The sequence below is a fragment of the Styela clava genome, chromosome 12, assembly GCF_964204865.1.
Source record: "Styela clava chromosome 12, kaStyClav1.hap1.2, whole genome shotgun sequence".
In the NCBI taxonomy this organism is placed as follows: domain Eukaryota; kingdom Metazoa; phylum Chordata; class Ascidiacea; order Stolidobranchia; family Styelidae; genus Styela; species Styela clava.
This window is the reverse complement of record NC_135261.1, coordinates 11,163,816-11,183,848: the sequence shown is the minus strand read 5'-3', so window position 1 is coordinate 11,183,848 and position 20,033 is coordinate 11,163,816. Positions and strand designations below refer to the sequence as shown.

General features: G+C 32.5%; 1 protein-coding gene across 1 annotated transcript; it reads right to left on the bottom strand.

The window, feature by feature from the left end:
- Positions 1–8,004: 8,004 nt before the first annotated feature.
- LOC120330389 (membrane metallo-endopeptidase-like 1) lies at positions 8,005–17,637 on the bottom strand. The gene is made up of 19 exons (XM_078118731.1): positions 17,518–17,637; positions 17,098–17,130; positions 16,603–16,764; positions 16,360–16,440; positions 16,056–16,279; positions 15,456–15,584; positions 15,262–15,315; positions 14,750–14,843; positions 14,086–14,245; positions 13,640–13,729; positions 13,199–13,331; positions 12,892–12,984; positions 12,100–12,293; positions 11,534–11,687; positions 11,266–11,421; positions 10,773–10,838; positions 8,989–9,090; positions 8,564–8,640; positions 8,005–8,134 (listed from the first exon to the last, which is right to left on the bottom strand). Exons 1-19 carry the CDS (start codon positions 17,615–17,617, stop codon positions 8,026–8,028), a joined length of 2,211 nt encoding a protein of 736 aa, XP_077974857.1. The 5' UTR covers positions 17,618–17,637; the 3' UTR covers positions 8,005–8,025.
- Between the last annotated feature and the right edge of the window lie 2,396 nt (positions 17,638–20,033).

Below are 20,033 nucleotides of genomic sequence, written 5' to 3'. Positions count from 1 at the left end.
ACGAGTTACTCTACTTTAATTTTACTTCTTTACTCTACTAATTTATTATTTATTTCATTGAACCAAATGCACATTCTAACGTTTTCTATTGATTAACTTCGAAGTGAATCAAACATATACATTTGAATAGCTACCCAGCTCAATGTTCAAGATCAGGTTTCAAGGGGTACATTAGATTAGTATATGGATATTTTTTCCATATCTTCTAAAATATTACAATCAGAATTACAATGTAGAATCATTACAATTGTAATCGAGATGACGTGGTATGCCGAAATCAAATTCTAGTCAATTCAAATTCTAGAGTTCATAGTTGGGTTGAAATTGTGAATACGAATCGAGCCTATAATTAAATTTTTAACCATGTCAATGACAGTAAATGAAAGAATAAAAAAATGGTGTACCTGAATATACCATGGCCATGAGGGAAAACAGCTAATATTCTCTTTGCAAATTCTGGCCTGTCTGACTCGCATCACAAGTAGATGAATATAAGAAAAAAACGATAGCTTGAATTCTTTATTCATGGCGTTTTAATTAATTGAACATCAAAATAAATACAGCAAGGGTGCAAAATTTTTTTCCCCTAATATTTCAATTAGTTAGTTTTTCTGCAAATTTTTAAATCAAGTAAGAGAAAGAAAAAACTAAATTTTGAAGACTTGTAATATAAATATTACATATAATAATTTCAAACTAGTTTTTAGGTCATACCCAGTTCACGGAACAAGGAAATCCCTAGTATTATCAACAAATATAACGATGGAAAATGCAGTAAGCCGAAATAAGTCCCCCAATAACAATCATACTTATACTCATACGATACTTGCTTAAATGAATGCTCTAAAAAGAGTTTATTCAACCAAAGTGTCACTGAATGGAACAAAGTATCATTTTGGAAAGTTAATCCTGAAGTCAAAAGTCAATTGTACTTGTGCGTTAGCAATGAAAAACAACTGTTCGTGTGTGTAATCTTCCAGGCCTGCCAGCTGAAATTCTCTGCCTGAATTTTTGGTCTTCCATAACTGATAGCCCTGGAAATGTTATGATTGATAGGATTTAGCATAAAATTTATATGTTTATCACGGGTAAAGGGAAGCCGATAAGACGGCTCAATCATATTGAAAAACACTAGTTTAACTACTTAAGCTTTAACTACTTGTCTAGTGGTTCATGTCCATATGAGTTCGATCTTTAATGACTTTGTAGTATGGATTATATTATTGTATTTGTTTTTTGATATTCCGCAATCGAGACTAAAACGACGGTTGCCTTCATATTGGTGAAAACGCATTTGTACCATATACGTTCAAACCCATTGCACACGGAATATTTGCAGCTATGTCTATATGCATTGACTTTTCAACCAAATAACGGAAACGTACAAACTAACCTGAGCTGAGGCCGCGGGGACAAAATCGGTGTGGAGGCGGCTAAACTAACCTAAGCCGAGGCGCAAGGGCAAGGAAACTGACCTAACCTGAGCTGAACCGCGTCGTGTCAAGTTAACTTATCTGACATGATAACCCGGCTATGATGAGGGAATAATTCTAAACGGAGATAGGGGTCACAAAGTTAACGACAGAGGGCGTTGACTTGGGGAAAACAAAACTGCTTACTTTGGACAAGTTCTGGGATACCCATCGCTCAGCGGCAAATAATTTTGAGGCTTGTTTCCTTCATAGACTGGGAGGAAATTTCCATATTGTGCCAAAACTAAGGGTCGATCACGATAAGAATGAAGAAATGTTTTCTGATTCATGAATATTCGGGAATTAAAATGACGGTCAGTTTAAATATCCAGTGGTAACCACTGTGTTCATAAACAAATTGACTTACTTGATATGCTGATCTTATTTCTCCATTATCTGCAATGGTCTCGCCGATCGTGAGGTTACCATTAACCCGTGGAATCAAAATGAATGCGTTTTTCACTTTCGTGTTAAATGTTTTTGGCAAGAAGAAGTAATCACTGTAACTTTATTGGCATAATATTCTTTAATACATTTTTTTTTGAATAATTTTTTTCAACATTCGGCTCGTGTTTGAATAAATGGCTTCCATAGCAATTTGAAGTTTCAGGTGTTGGATCTTGCCAGTTTTATCTTATATAAATGTGAACAAAAAAAATTGTTATTCATACGTAAATCTCAAGCGTTCTTTTTTTAAAGAAAAACTCAAAGAGATTGTCAACAATATAGTTTCAAACATATACCATTACCATATCGTAAATAACTGTCACATGTAATACAAAAACTTTTAATCGGTGAGGAGGGGTCTAATTTCGGCGATATGGGGGTGAGAAGATTTTGCTTTGTATTCGTTTTTGTATTAGTATTTTTCCATTATTACTATAATACTTATTCATGAACCTATAATAAACTAGCACAACTGTACAAAAACGGGCAATAGGAGAAATTTCATAAAATGATCGGGGGCCTCTCATCTAATTACTTAATACAGTACTTACAAACATGTCTGTTGGTTCATAGTAAAAATTTCCGTATTGCTTCCTGAAACAGGAGGATTTTTGTTCAAAGTTTTTTCTGAAGAATTTGTCCACCAATTTTCGAGATTACCCAATGCGTTGTATCTTGAACCAGTTGTATCAAATCCATGAGTTAACTGGAATAACGTTGAACGAAAATGAAAAAAAAAATAGTAAAAATTAACCACACGGCTTCCTATAATATACATATGTATGAAAATATTCGACAGAACAATGGAACTCCACCACTTTAAGTGATCATGTTGGACGTTAATAGAGAAATGTAATATACATTACAGTTTGCTATGAAATGTTATACTCTCATTACATTCAATGAAAAAAGAAACTGTGAAAACATGACCGTTATGAAATATACATGGCCAATAACGTCTCCCAAAGTTTACCTCATTTCCCATTGCGTTACCAACACCTGCGAAATTCGTTGCAAATGACTGTCCAGGATTAAAAAATGGGATTTGCAAAATGGCTGCAGCAAAAGTCATTCGGTTGAAGTTTGTATTGTAAAAAGCATTCACTTGGCCTGGACCCATTGGCCATCTAAAACATTCAGATTAGTTACTGTCCATCTATAGCTTCATTGTTGCATGACAGTCACGAAAAAGCATTTAATTAACCGGAAAAGATTTTCTTTAAATTGTATAGCTTTGCTTTATTTGCCATATTCTGTAATGTGAACTTTGTCATAGGCACACTTCTAAGTAGTTACATCTGTAACGCATCATTCCTTTTAAATACCGTACGAATTAACAGTAACTATAGGCTACATTGTAATGTTTTAATACTCATACATTAGGCAATGCTTTACAGCTGTATAAATAACTTGCTTAATCACTTAAAGAAAGTGATGATAAAGAATATTGTGAAAATCTTATTTTCCATTAGACCGATCAAAAGTTTGTTCATAATCACATTTGTCGTAAAGATAAATTAAAATTTTACTGTAACTAAGTCATTCATTCCCAAGGCCTCGCCCCTAGGTAAAACTGAGTATGTGTGTTTTTTGGCACAAAGTTTGTAAATGACTAATTTTATACCGTTTGAAAAAAATGAAATTGACTTGACTTGACTCACAACAATCTGGTAAAAGAAATATATCTGATTCGTATTATGCTGGATACGGAATTGGTCGAATCTAATTTTCATGAGAGTATAATGTTTAGTAACTTCCTATTTTCAGACGAATGCATTTGTTTTTGTATGACATGGTACAATTTATTTCACGGCAGCTCGAGATTTTTCTGCCAGACGAAACAAAGTGAAAGAGTCGGGATCGGTTGGAGGGCCATGATAACTGTAGAAATGAGATATTGCTGCAAAAGAAATTTATCTTTCCACGCGCAATTTCAAAACATATCTTTGTCGCAAAATTTCATAGGAGGACAACCGTCGTCTACTGCACGCTACACAAAGAACAAATTAGAAATACAATGTAACTAAATCATTTAAAACAACCTGGTAAGACAAATTTACGACCATGCATAAAAAAATTGTCGGTCTATATTTTCTGTTATATTTGAAGGCCATACGCAAATATTCGTTAAAAGCAGGGCTTACGAGCGCGAAACGCACAAAGATTCGTTCCAATATTGGCCAGAATCTCGGCCATTGTCTCCAATACAACCTATACAGAAAGAACAAATTAGAAATATATTGCAACTAAGTCATTTACAGTAATTTGGTATAACAAATCGGCCTTACAGGAAAATTGATGATCGATACATTTACTTATATGTGATTTGATATCATGCTTTTATGGGCATCAGTATATCCCTGTAAGTGTAATAGGTCCAACTTTAGTTGATACTGAACAATGGCATACAATACAGTATACCGTATTTTACGGACCATAAGGCCGCATTATAAGGCCCACTGTAAATAATTTTCCTAAATTGCGTTTTATTCAAACATAAGGCGTAATGGCCATGTAAACATCAATGAGTTTTAGGTGTAGGCAATAAAGCACTACCTGATCTATACAATAGGCGCATTGTCTTCTAAGGCGCACTATCGTTTTGTGAGGAAAAAAAGGTTCAAAGTGCTTCTTATGGTCCGTACAATTCAGCACTATCGTTCACAATAATCTGGAAAGAAAATATCGACCATGCAGAAAATCTGGTAATCGATATTTTCAGTCATATCTGATCGGTATGCTGGTGAATATGGAATTATTGAAACAAAGTAACTCCCATTTTTCATACATATGCCAATTTGTTAGACTGAGATTGAAAATGCAACAGCCAAATCCGAGTTTGAACATAAATGATGTCTTCAAAGTACAAGACTAAACATCCGTCCTTTGCATAAAGGCAATCTTTATGTTGAGATTTCATGTGATTGTGATTGCAGCACTTAAAAACTATCGTTGGAACTTATGTAGGAAGCCGTAAAAATGTAAATTTTGACTACCGGTAACCAATTCCGTATACTTGATCCGGCAACATAGACATTGCAGCAGTCTACAGCAAGAGTGATACAACAAATTTCTTCATCAGGACTTGGAACTGCCTAATATAAATTAGAGAGAGAATAATGAAAGAGGGACGTATAGTGTCGCAAGTAAAGAGTTATCGTTTCAACCTGTGGTGACATCAAACTTTTAAGTACGGTTCTACCTCGCTAAAAACAGGTTCTCAAGAATTAGCAGCAGATCACTGGTGTCTGAAAATGGCCCGAATAAAAACTTATATGGGGTTTTTACTACCAGAAAAAATCTAATATTCCATAAACGCAACAGCAATTTTGCAATTTGTCTCGCAATCGCGTAGGATTCAAGGTCCACGACAGAAAAAAAAATAATTTGGCCAATATTTGCGTTGAAATTATTCGTAACCGAATTTCTTAGCTGAGGAAATGAAATCGGATTCTGATATCCCAATTTCTCCGATTTGAACAAGTTTTATTTTTTGCCAAGATGTTTGAGCGATGGCATATTTGTTAAAGCGTCATAGTATAGAACATAGAAATGATTTTCTATCTTCACCGATATTAAACAAACGGTCCGAATAGTTCTAATTTCGGTCCTGGAACCTCAACAAAGCGAATTTCTTATTTCATTTTCCAAAATATTCATAATTTAAAGCTTCTCTTGTAAAATTTCAGCGCGAGTCTGTCTAGCAAGCTTGAACAATAGAAATTCGCGGAATGCGAATTCACATCAAATTTTCAAAAATGTTTTGTCAGGGTACATGTTTTATATTCCTTTTGAAAATTCGAGAGTAAAGTTAAAATGTTTCGCAGGCAGAGCATTGAAAGCTATAACAATCATCACGTAGGACCGCTATCTACAGCCTTCATCACCACCCATTGAGTAACCGGTAATGGAAAACGAGTTATTTTACTTGATAATTTTTTATTTATTCCATTAAACTAAATGCACATTCTCGCGTCTGCCATTGATTAACTGTAAAGTGAGCCGAACATATACATTTGAATGGTTGCCCAGTTTAATGTTTTCGATCAGGGGTTCCCAAACTGGGTACATGTATCCCCAGAGGTACATTTCGGTTTTCCAAATATTCAGAATAGTATATGGATATAAACCATAACTTTTAATCTGCCTTAAAATATTTCTAATGGAATTTCTAAAAGCGCTTGGCCTCTTGTTTAACAGTTTTGCACACTTCGGTGGCGCCATAGCTAACAACCAGAATCAGTTAAAATAGTACTTAACGACTAATTTTCATTGATGCCTGTAAGGAATGTTCCCTCATTTTAATTATGGACACTAGGTTGTATTGTGATGAAGACTTTCGCAAATATCTGTTTTTCGTGTCACTCTTGCGCGATATTCATTTAATTATATAAGCGCACAAGATTCATATTTGGTAAAATGTACTGATTTCTTATCTAAAATTTGATACTAGTAGTTAATTGCATGTAATATTCTCATGTTTTATAAAACATGCGAGTATCAAATATGTTTAATTGACACAACCTGGCTGTCTTTTTCCGACCAATAATCTGGCATCCGTGAGTTCCGACTCAGGTAGCTCTCTTCGCTCTGTGTTTTTACTTAGCGCACGCACTTCTGTCGTTAATCTCTGGAATTTTGTTATTTGTAAGTTCATTTTTCACGTTTGTAATATTTATTTAGTTAAAATTTGAAGTGATGGTAATATAAATGAATTGAATTGTTTGTAAAAGCTGGAATTAATTGACTCACTGATGTTCATTACTACTGCGATGAAGTCAAAGCTTGGAAGAACTATTAGGGATCGGGCTTTTTAAGTATTTCTGGTGTTACCGCACATTGAATCCCACAAATTCACTCCATATTCCTGGTTAGGTGATAGCACCAGATATTACCCACAACGACAATGCTGCACTAAATATATATATATATATATATATATCACTACATGTATTCCTACCCGCTAACTTTACTCGGACTCCAAGCGTCTATTCCTACCCGCAAAGTGTGGCAGAAAAGACGAACCCATCGATGTGATAAGATGTTATTAGATTCCGTTGACCCCCACTGGACATGAAAGTTTTGCACTTTAATGAAACATTTCTATGCAAGATTATATAAATTTTATAAGACTAGCAGGAAATATATGGAGCATATGTTCTTTGCATTGAGATAAAATATGAGTTTCTGAATATTAGAAGCACTCGGGCTATATGTTTATCAAAAATTTATCGACTGATATAATGAATTTTCACTTCAACAAGTTACGTAAATTGTAGTTTTTAGTGAATAATTATAGCTTTTCGACAGGTGTTGGTGATGTAGTTTTGATATGCATCCCAACATCATGCAAACAGACAGCCAATTGAATATATGTTTTCTGTCTCTTCAACTTATATACAGCTGATCGAGTGATGTGCATATGCAGTTTGAAACAATCATTCATAAGATATGAGAGTTAGTATTATAATTTGTGTAAGTTATAAGTATATTTAGAATAGGTATTTTAAGAATGATGTGTAATAGATGGCAAAATTCAATATATTTCAAGTGTTTTGGCTGTTCTCTTAAGAATTTGTACCAGGAAAGTCTTTAATATTAGTAATATCGCCTACGGCTTCCTCAAACTCTTATGCTTAACGCATCTCAAGATATCAAACAACAACGTTTAAAATAACAAAGACGTCATACTCACTTAGTACGTTTCCAATGTTTTCATTATGGATTCTTGCGGCAAAAAGTAATACATGAACTATTTCCCCAAAAAATGACCCCAGTAAACACTTTTAATGACCACGCAGAGAATGTTTTATTTGAACACCAGATATAAAATTTCATGAGGAAACAGTATAGTGGTTGAAATTTCCCTAAAGCAAAATTTTGCAAAAAAGCTCGCTCTGAAGAGAATACCATATCCATAAATAAGGGATATGCAGTTCAATTGTGCCTATTTGAAGTTGTTTTCTGTCATTGACGTGAGGTTTATTTAGTTCAGCACAAGGTATTGTTTTACTTTTCAAAAGAAATCAAAACTAAGCTTATTATTTTACATTACATTTTAGAAATTGAACTTTTTATCAACAACAATCTTTCCAACAATATTTCATTACCAAACACGACAGGTATCTTCTTGTTTTGGATACATTTTATCCTTTCCTTTTTTGCATCCAAAGGCTTGTCCGAATTTTTCAAAGTTTTTAAATGAACCTTCAGCCCTGCATAAAAGTTTACAATTGACTAATTTTAGTATCTATTGTTATCAAATCTTTATATGGATGTACAACTAAGAACATAAAGGGTAAATACCGCAGCACGTAGACATGGATAATCAGTTTGTATAAAATGTTTGCACCAGGGACAAGCAGCGACTGCTGCAAGAGATGATAAGATTTAAAAAAAAACATAACTATTTAATATATATATATTGTATATATAACTTCAATTCAATATTTGAGTGGCGTGGTAGACAGTACATACCATAACAATTGTAAATTAAGAAGTCTTAGCTTAGAGTGTCAGAACCAAATTATAGTGAAATTTTTAGTTGGATTAGAACTGTGAATGTGAATCGAGCCCCTAATTAAATTTTCAAACCAGCTTAATGATTGTGAATGCAGACGTGAAAATCTACTAAAAAGTTTTACCTGAATATACCAGGGCTATGAGGGAATTCAGTTAATCTTCTTTGTGCAAATTCTGGCCTGTCTGATGCACACCACAACTACGTAGATAAAAGAGAAAATATGATAAGATAGCTCGGATTCTCCAGTCACGACATTTTTAAACAAAATAATTACGGCAGGGAGGCAAAAAACAGTCTAATTATAATTTTACAAATTTTCTTTTGCAATAACAAAATTTTTACATCAAGTAATAGAAGAAAAAATCAATTTTGAAGACCTGATATATAAATATTACATATAATAATTTCAAACTAATTTTTTGCTCAAATCCAGTTCACTGAACATTGATTTCCCTGTAGTCAAGAAATTTATTCAACCACAGTGTCACTGAATGGAATAAAGTATCATTTTAAAAAGTCAAACCTGAAGTCAAAAGTCAATTCTACCTGTGCGTTAGCAATGAAAAACAACTGTTCGTGTGTGTAATCTTCCAGTCCTGGTAGCTGGAATTCTCTACCTGGATTTTTTGTCTTCCATAATTGATAACCCTGAAAATGTTATGATTGATAGAATTTAGCATAAAATTAACAACAGAGGAAATCCGATAAGACGGCTCAATCATATTGCGAACCACGGTCTCTCGTCCGGTTATGTCGAGCATGGGATTAGTTCGCCAGTTATTTGATAGAGATGCATGGACTTGCTCGTGGGTGAAAAGTAAGGGATCAGAGGATACGTGAACCACGCTACGGCGAAGAAGAGTCCAGTCTTCTCACGCATAACTATTTCTCACGGGATTCGAACCCGCGAACCCACACAGGGTAATCTGGGAGGAGGTTACGAAGGTATTTGTCACTTTCACGACACTCCTACACAACCGATCCCAATAATATGCGGAATATGGATTCCATTATTTTATTTGTATTTCACATGGGACACGAAATTTCTAAACTATTCATGAATTCTATGAGATCTGACATTTTATACAAAATTTTGCTGTATTATTTTTTACTCATGGGTACATATAGCATACATAGATCATCTTCACAAGACCTTGAAAAATTAAAACAGCCCGCGTATCGTTACCGGTACCCTGATACAGGTACTTGTTAGTTGCCGTGGCTGTTCAGGATACCGTATGGTATTCAGGAATTGATGGTAAAACATTTGTTATGGACTTGGTGTCCATGTATTTGAGAATAGATCTCTTGTTAATTATATATAAATCATGGACTTTTACCCGACCTTTGACCCGCAAATAATTCTTCCTATACTTTACCATTGCAAAATTTTCGGGGCTATTTTAAAAGTGCTTTTGAAAGTTGGCGCCTGTTAAATGGGGTATGGGTTTGAAACCATCATTTTGATTCATCGCACACAACAATCTGTTTTTTAAAAGTACCGGCAAAGTATTTTAGCCTAGTCTATCACAGCTATTTCTACACTAATATTTTGTTACTGCAATTAAATTAAAACGTCTAGGAAGACAGAGTGATCATTGAATTATCTGATTTATATTTAAGTTTCCGAAACAAAACAGAAAAAAATTAACGAATAGATTTCAAAAACGCGAAAACGATGTAATGTTTACGACCACGCTTAAAAATCTGTTTGAGTGAGAAAAGTGTCTGAGCGGTTGCGAAAAGGGAGCATTGTTACGTAACGTTTTGCATCTTGCTAATTGGCCAATGTCACGAAGTAAACAAGGAAGTCGATGCTCGGGGAAAAGTTCATAGTTCTGAATTTTTAAAGTTCTTATTTTTAAAGTTAACAAAGTCGATTTGCAAATCTTTTTGTACATGTAGTTGTATTTAGAGGACGTTAAAAATGAATTTTTATTTTTTATTGAGCTGTACTCCAACGCAATCCCATGGAATGGGACAGGCATAAATTGCTATGGGATGGAACAGGAAAAAAAGGGTCTTATGAATAAGCCTGGAGATGCCTCCGGTAGCTCCAACTGCTGGTCTAGTGATTCCCGTTCATATGAATTCGACCTTGTATTACTCTGGGCGTTGACTTGGGGAAAACAAAACTGCTTACTTTGGATAATTTCTAGGCTACACATCGCTCAGTGGAAAATATCATTTGAGGCTTGTTTTACTCATAGACTGGTGAAAAATTGCTTATTGTGCCAAAACTAAACACACGTCAAGCACGATAAAAATTAAAAAAATGTTTTCTGATTCAGAAATATTCGAGAGTGAAAATTATGAACAAATCGACTTACTTGATATGCTAATCTTATTCCTCCATTATCTGCGATGTTCTCGCCAATCGTGAGGTTACCATTAACCTGTGGAATCAAAAGGTATGCGTTCTCACTGAATTTTTGTGTTAAATGTTTATGGCAAGAAGAAGTAATCATTGTAATTTTATTGAAGTTGTTTTTCGAATAAATTAATTTCGTCTATTCAGTATTTTTGAATTTAATTTTGCGCTTGTTTGAATACATGTCTATCGTAACAATTTGAAGTTACCAGTGTGCGATCTTACCAATTTTATCTCATTTAAATGTTTCGTAAACAAACAAAAAAATTTTTTTCAAACGTAAATCTCTCCAATAAATTGTCAACAATATAGCTCTAACCATATTGTAAATCCTCCCCGGGGTCAAATTAAAAGTAGTTTTGTGAGTAGTGAGGAATTTTGATTCTCAGAAATAAGCAAAGAAAGAAATTTCATAAAATAGTCGCGAGCCAAGTACTTAGTAAAGTACTTACAAACATTTCTGCTGGTTTATAGTAAAAATTCGCGTATTGCTTCCTGAAACAGAATGCTCTTTGTTCAAAATTTTTTCTGGAAGAATTTGTCCACCAATTTTCAAGATTACCCAATCCGTTGTATCTTGAACCAGCTGTATCGAATCCATGAGTTAACTGAAATAACGTTGAACAATAATTGAAAAAGTAGTGAAAATGAACCAAACGGCTTTCAATAATATGCCGATACATGAAATATACATGGCTAATAACGTTTTCCAAAGTTTACCTCATGTCCCATTGCATCACCAACACCTGCAAAATTCATTGCGAATGGCTGTCCAGGATCAAAAAACGGGATTTGCAAAATGGCTGCAGGAAAAGTCATCCGGTTGAAGTTCCTATTGTAAAAAGCAGTCACTTGGCCTGGACCAATTTCCCATCTAAAACATTCAGATTATTTACTGTTCAATTATAGTTTTATTGTTGTATGACAATAGCGAAAAGCATTTTAACCGGAAACTATTATTTGGTATTAATAATCAGCAAATACAAGAAAGAGATTGGAACAGTGAAATCGTACATAATATTGTTTGATATCTGAAAAATCAAACAGCTTTGCATTATTTGCTATATTCGGTGAACTTTGTCATTAGCACACTTAGTTCCATCTGTATCGCATTATTCCTTTAAGTATATTATATGAATAAACAATAATTGTACACTACATTGTAATGTTTTGGTACTTTTACATTTGACAGTGCTTCAATTACAACTATATAAATAATTTGAATTGCTTAATAAGAAAAATTGTTTATAAAAATAATGTGAAAATCTCATTTTTTAATCAACTACTTTTGTCTATCCACATGTTGATTCAATTTCATCAAAGATTGATCCAACTCAAAATTATACAAATTTTGCTCTGATTCAAAATATTTTTTATCTGCTACAAATAGATCCTTGTATTCGTCGTCTAGTCTCGGATTTTCTTCGTCAACAATGTATTCAGGGTAACCAATTAGTTTGGCAACTTGATCCACTTTCCTCTATACATGGTTTTAAATGAAAATAAATAAAACTTAGTGTAAGCACCAAAAATGTTTGAACTAAAGAATCAAAAAGAACTTTTTACCCCAAATCAAATGGTATATTCAAACCAGACGTTCACATTTTCAAACATAAAACGGACAAACGTTCTGCAATTAAATGAGGTCAGTGTGTGCACAAATGTATCGATTACAAATTTTCAGAGATTTTCAATCTTTATCGAATATTGAAGGCAGCTAAATTCAAATATACACATAAGGTGCTATTTTTTTCGAGCTGGCACGAGGGTAAATTTATTAAAAGCATGTGATGACATTTAATATTTTCCTTAAAACTAACTTATCGTTAAAAACACAGCTTTACTGCGGTCCATAAAAAATCGAATACCCTTCAGATGTCGATAACAAAATTGAAAATAGCACATAGAACAACATTTACTGAGCATGGGATTTCGTGCTCTAAATTCATACAGATCTCAAAATGGTAAAAAATACGATCTTGCAATATTTACAGAATGAACGTTTCTAATTTCAAATTCTTTACGTAGCAGCAAAGTATTCCCTGAGATGTTATCTTCAACTTAAAGTCTAAACTTACCAATGCAAACTTTTTGGTACTTTCGCCCATCCATGTATTTCTGGATATATCGTCTTTAAACGCATCGATAACATTTTCTGTCATTTCAACTACCTAAAAGTAAAGTTAATGTGATACTAGGTAACTATAAGTTATCTTGTGAGAGCAATGCTACAATAAACGCAAAGTAAATCAATGGATCAATTATATTCAATTTGATGTAAAAGATAAATTGAATGAAAACGCAATCTCTTCATCCTTCAAATTATCTTAAACTTTTATTCAATTAATATCGTCAAGCTGAAAACAATTGAACCTTTATTCTTACTGTATTTTTGTTTTCCTCAGGAAATAAGGCTTTGACGTAGATTGCTCCAACCGGTAGTCGTAATAACATGTTTGCAGATGATATGCAATCTTGCCATTTTGGCTTCTCTTCTGCTGTCCCTAGAATAGCTTTGCTGGAAAAAAATCAAGTTGAAATATTTGCCAATTAAATAAACTTTGAGCCATCCAAATATTTTTAAATTTATTCAAAAAGAAAAAAAAATGTGAAACAAATTCTATTAAAATAACTATTAATGCATTGTTATAAGAGACATTTTTTACCATCAGCTAATTAAAAAGATTCGTACATTGACTAAATGATTATTCTCAGAAAATGAAAATTTCTCCGATAGAATCTATCAAACTTTTCTAAATGTGCTAATAAAAAATTAATATCCTATTTCATAAACTATTATATTATTCCTATTTTTTATAAACAAACTTGAAAGGTGCTCTGGTATCCCTGAACTTTTTCGATAGAAGATGATTGTGTCTCATGAGATTGTATATTATTACATAATTCTGAAGAACCCTGATTTAGAAAATAAAAAATAAAATATTTACCTTCCACCATTGTTTACTCGTTATTTCAGATTTTATTTGATACCATAACAACCACACGTTTCAATATAAATAAAACAAATTTCTCACCAAAGCTCGGAAGCAGTATCATCATAAGGTTCTTAAGTTTTGTGTTTATAGAATATTTTTGCGTATAATAATAATTAAAGAATAATGTGCTAAGCTGGTATCAAAATATAACAATATTTGCTTTGACAATTAAATACGTTACAAATTACGATATATCATGAATTTTTCCTTCATTTTAATTAACAATATACACGAGATCTAATTATCTAAGAAAGTAATTCAATAATAAACCTTTACCTTTTGTTGTACTTCTTCAAAACCGACATAAGTTTGGTTAAATAAGAAGTTCCATAAACAACAACTTCAGTTTTAGGATTGACTTTGATGTCAACTCGTTTCAAAATTTGATTAGTAAATTTTAACCAATCAAAATCTGCCGATATTTTATTTGGCATTTCTAAAATAAATCAAATACAGGAATTTATTCATATTTAGTGCTTCTATTAATTGCACAACAATTTAAGTGAGGTAAAAAGAAAGAAGCAAAGAAAAAAGAAAGGAATATATATGAATCCTTCAAAATATCTTTTGGAAAGGACTCAAACTTGATAAGATTTGATAGGAGGGGTTACTATTAATAAATTTCGTTGTAATGCTAAATAGCATAATAAAAGTTTAGGTTAATATGATTCAACTAATATAGCATGCTTTTCCGAATATCGAAATTTAAAATTGACGTACCTCATGATTTGTATAATTTTTTGAAGGTATTGCGCCATTTTGCCCTAAAATAAATTTTGTCTGTGAGCCTTCTAAATTAAAACTAATTTTTTCATCGACTTATTGATGAAGCCAGTATACACATTTTTCAACGATCTATCATATAAAAAGTGCAAAGACTAAAAAGAAATTGAAGATAAAAGAATATTAATTAAGTAGACATGTTCAAAGATGTATTTACCTGCGAGTTTCATCTTATTATAGATGTTCAGGATATCGATACGAGCGCTCATGGGTTCAACTATCTTTGCCAAGTCTGTTTCAAGTTGAATAATCTAAATAGTTGTAAAAATCTACATATATAGATATTGTGAATTTTCTAATCGATGTTATTTAAAAGAATATCTTGATCATTCAATACTTTAATACTAAAGATTATGAAATCTTTTTATTTTTTCTAAGTCACTGCACCCCGTGTTAGAATTCATACTGAAATATCAATGAGAGTATGGAAACACAACAGTTTTAGAGGTAAACAAGGGCTTGTTTAAATCACATCATTCATTCAGAGAGTCGCAATGGGGTGAAGTGCAGATATTGAATTTGAGTGACAAAACATACATTAACAATTAATAAAAAACATTTACTGTAGGAAAAATTAGTAACTACAAACAAGCGCTTTTTACATACATCTCAGATTAAATGCATTACTAAATCGTGAAAAAATTGTCAAGTATTTTTTTGTCAGCTTACTTCGTCCACTCCTCTTTCTAGATCAGTTTCATTATATGTACCGGATTCATTCACCTGAATAAATACGACAAAGGTATATTTCTCACAATGCAAACGATATCATGAGTAAACTATTCTTGTACTCACTGTACAAACCAGATTATTGAGACATATTAAAAATATAAAATAATAAGCGGAGTAAGTGATAGTTTTACCTTATTTGCACTCTTCCATAATTCTGCTAGATAGTCCCGCATATAAGTTTTATATCCTAGTAAAGTAGCATTGGATTTCGAGTCGACGTATGATTCCGGATTTGTTATTCCCAGAAGAGGTTGATCAAGCTAATGAAGGACGAAAAATTTCAACTGAAGCATATAAATGAAATGCCAAAAAAAAAACGGGTAAATCGAATTCTTCAAATCTATACTTTAGACCGGAGTATGAATATCAACCATTATGATTTATTTTACATGTATGTCTTATTATTTCACTGAAATTATCGAGGTACTTATGACAGTTAACCCCTAAATACCGTGAATATTGAAAGGAAAAATCGACACATGTTTTGTTAATTTTGTAAATAAGCCATGTTTCATGTTTTGTCCGTACAATTATATATCTCTTTTAACTTCAGTCGCTGGTGGAAGCGACGAAAAAAACTAGCTTTGCAACGTTAAAATATTCTTGTAAAAACTCGCAGTAAACCATTGATTTTTACTCTACGAACATCAGAAGCCATTTAATTTTTCGATGCTAATTTACGACTTGTAGAAAAGACAATATTTAATTTGATATCAATAGCTCCAACGTACCGTGATAACATATGAACTTGAATTTCGATCGTCGGTTTTAACGTCCATGTTAATTAACGGTGATGAAATACCATAGAAAGAGTAATATATTCTGTTTTTTGCTCTGGCAAGCAGCATTTCCAAGCTGAAAGATTCTTCATCGAATGCATCCCCAAACAAAGGCAAACCTCCGTAATTTTTAATTAAATTCAAAGCTGGTTGAGCACCTAACTTTTCAACAATATCTGTTTTACAAAAATAATTAAGTTCCAAAATAAAAAAATTTTCATTGATGACCACATTCTTATTTCTCCATTTTTATTACCTTGATCCACACACGCTTTGTAAAAAGTTTTTGCCTTCTTAATTGCATCTCTATCGTTCGATGAATCAGAATTTAAAAGTTCTGCAAAACGAGTTTCACAATTTTCACATTGCTCAAATATTAGGTGATGTGTATCTAATTTTGTGAATTTGGTAGACCACATTAATATCCTACTCAATGATGCAGATTCAATGGACTGCTGCCCAATGTAATCTCTTTATATCGTTAAAACAAACAACTCACCTCGAAGGTGCTTTTGGGTTCTTCCCGCTGTAAAGCTGAACTGATTAATTGTTGGCTTGTCCTCCGGAATAGGATTATTTTTCAGCCATCCAGCGCATGAATACTGATAGAATTTGTTGCAAGGATCATAAGTCGTGTCCAACGAATTCAAAACTCTTGAAGCTAAAATATATATTCAATCTTTCTAATTTTTGGCAGATTAAGGGATTGCGTTGCACATTGCACCAGCAAAACAAACAACATGATAGAAGTTATAGGAAATTGGAAAGGTACAAACATAATGTTAGAATGATAATCTCATGCTGGCATATAGTATTTGTTGATCCACTGGTATTTCATATTCAGGTATGCAATACAAATTTGTTCATTTGGTGCCTGATATTCATTTATATAAATTGAAACAATCATATTCCATGAGTAACAGTAATCTCCCTCCCCTTTTCTAGTTGGCTATAAAATTTCTATAGTGTTATCCGAAAACAAAAACAAACCTACCTGCATTTATACATGCCTTTGTTTTACACAGCGCTAAAATATAAGTAAGGTAAATTATTATTTCACATTTGACATAAATTTGCGTTTCAATAATGCAATTAGTCAGTGTATTAAACTTGCTTATTGAATGAAAATCACATTAATTTGATAAGTTAAGTAAGAGAAAATACCAAAATATGTATCGAGATTCCGGTACAATGATAAAAGGATGAAGGTAGGGGCAAGTGATTGTTCGGATTAAATTTTGGATGTGATTTAAAATTCCGCGAAATAAAACCTCCATCTTGTTTTAGATGATGCAATAAAAATGAAGAAATATAGAGTTTAAAGCTATATAACAATGCACTTTGATTTGCTTGGTATTATACATTGTGTTTTGGTCACTATTACTAGTATTACATAATACATCGTTCTACCTACCCCCGTTTTCGTTCCCCATTGACATGAAGTACGCCAGAATAGTCGTGAGAACAAGGGCGACAACCGTAGCAGCCACCACTGAAGTTTTACCGTTTCCCATTGTTGTGTTTAGCTATATCTATAGAATAGTAAAACATGTAAGAAATAGTTAATGATATAATTATATTTAATAGATTCGATCGTGTAGTCTACGTTTATACTTTTAAAATAATGTAATAATGTAAATAATAATAACCAAATTATTTCTAATAACTTTAATAATTTTATGATCACATAAAATCATCATATATGCCTTTCGTTTTTGAATGTAATTGAACAACACATTTTAAATTTTGAGCAACTTTCTTTTGCGCATCAACCAAGGCATGTAACTGTCTGAACATCTGCTCGTATATGTAGTATAAACCATTTTGTTATACGTCATGTAAAAGTGTAAAATTTGTTGCACAATATGTAGACTCGATTTGGTGAAATGGAATAAAACTTTTTATTCTGAAAAATAGCAGCGTTTCCGTTTTCTAAATGTAATATTTTTATTCAGAGCTACAATAAAATGTCCGATCTGAGGTTGGATGCAATTATGTCAGCAATACAAACATGTGAATAGTAGATATATATATGAAATACTGCGATATCTTTCATTTAGCAATAAAAACATGTAAAAAAGTTTAAATGAGCACTTGAGCAAGTGGCCAATCACCAGTAATTAATAATAAGTAATCGTATTCAGTAAAATGTTGTGAGCACGATATTCATATCTGGAAAATCCAATTTTTCATCTCATCGCCTCTCTAGAAATATATAGTCTAAAAAGTCGACCCTGTATCTAATTATGCTTTGAAAATAAAGTAAAAATTTTAATTTTAATTCAAATATATCTAAAATTATATAAATTTGATATATTTCTTAGTTTAGGATATTTATGTATCCTCAAATTTTTAATTCGAATAAGTTAGCATATGCGCTGATAGTGTTGTTTCAATTTCCTAACACACTTGTATAACGAGATTGTTGATTGTTGATCCACAAGAATTCAAACCGCCTATACTTTACCTAAGTCATCTCACCACGATCCCAATCTTTCTTCGATCGGGAAGAGTTCCTATTCTAGATTAAGTTCGTCATAGTGAAAGCCTCGGGGCATGATGTTTTTACCAAAAAAATGAATAAACAACAATGGGTTTTTGCAAAATGCAACTGTGAATTATAATAATGTTCGCTGCTATTACTCTTCATATTGTTTCTATGGTAATAAAGCTATGGTTTAAAGCAAAATCAATCCACAGAATTAAACCCAATTAATGTTTGTTTATATTGGGAACATGCAGCATACTACCCCAGCTGACTAATAAAACCAATGAATCGTGAGTTGCCCTACCCCAGTTTTTACCGTTTTGTCTTATTCGATCATGCGGAAAATTTTTTTACAGAAATTTGTGCGTCACAATAGAAATGCATTTCGAATTTTTAAAATCTTGTTATTATGCGTTCACATGCATAACTCATACATACACGGTTGGTTACAATCACTAATATTTCGTGGCCATAACTAATTTCCGTGATGATTCAACTCGCTGAATAAACACTCATCATCCATAATCAGATAATATCTCGATTTTATCTCACTAACTAGAGAACAGTAAAACCATTGTTGGATCTTCCATCATCGAAATTGTAGTCTGTATATATTCCAACCAACCGAGCAAAATGTTTATTTCTACGTTGAGCTTATAATATAACGAGACATTTGCGTCAATGCATTTGGGAACAACAACGTTTGACATATATTTTATAATATCGCTTTGTTTTAACAACCTTCTAAAAACATCTGGTTAAAATGGAAATAAATACCAGACAACAGTTAAATATATACCAACTAACTAAATATAATATTAAATAGGAATTTTGCATCGAAAGTGGAAACATATATAATTAATTATCATTGAAAATTTATATATAAAATTTTAATGAAATTGCTCATTTAATATTGATATGTACGTATATAAAACCCTTGTTTCATTCTTTGCAGTACATAAAAATCCAGCAATTACAAGAGATACAATATCATATAATTGCAACCTATTATATCTACGTGATTACGTTGTATTTTACTGTGCGTTTGTCTATGAAAACTTTCAATAACTGATAAAATATTCTTTCATCCTAAAACACATGCTCCTATTTAAAAAAATGCTCTTCTTGTTTGGCCGGCTACTTAAATCGTCCATAAACTCTGCTTTTATTTTATTTTGATCATTTATTGAAAAGGATTATTTTTGTGAAAACATATACAAGATCATAAACGCAAAAAGCTTCATATGTTTATTGCCTATGCCCTATGCGTTCGAAAGTGTAGGTCTGAACAAGGCACAGTTGCTTTCCAATAAAAATCTGCAGCGTGACTTCTCTAATCTCTGTGATCAAATCGTCAAACTACACTTTTCAATCGGACTGAAGGCTTAATATAATCCGCAGTAAGCGATTAAACTTATATGTTATGGTACCATGATGCGATT

What these genes read in the sequence shown, in the direction of transcription:
- LOC120330389 (XM_078118731.1), bottom strand. Translation starts at nt 17,617, where the DNA reads ATGGGAAACGGTAAAACTTCAGTGGTGGCTGCTACGGTTGTCGCCCTT. An exon ending in CAAAGCGTGTGTGGATCAAG is followed by an intron (nt 16,280 to 16,359) that starts GTAATAAAAATG and finishes TTTGTAAAACAG; the next exon opens with ATATTGTTGAAAAGTTAGGT. An exon ending in GTACCAAAAAGTTTGCATTG is followed by an intron (nt 12,294 to 12,891) that starts GTAAGTTTAGAC and finishes AACCATGTATAG; the next exon opens with AGGAAAGTGGATCAAGTTGC.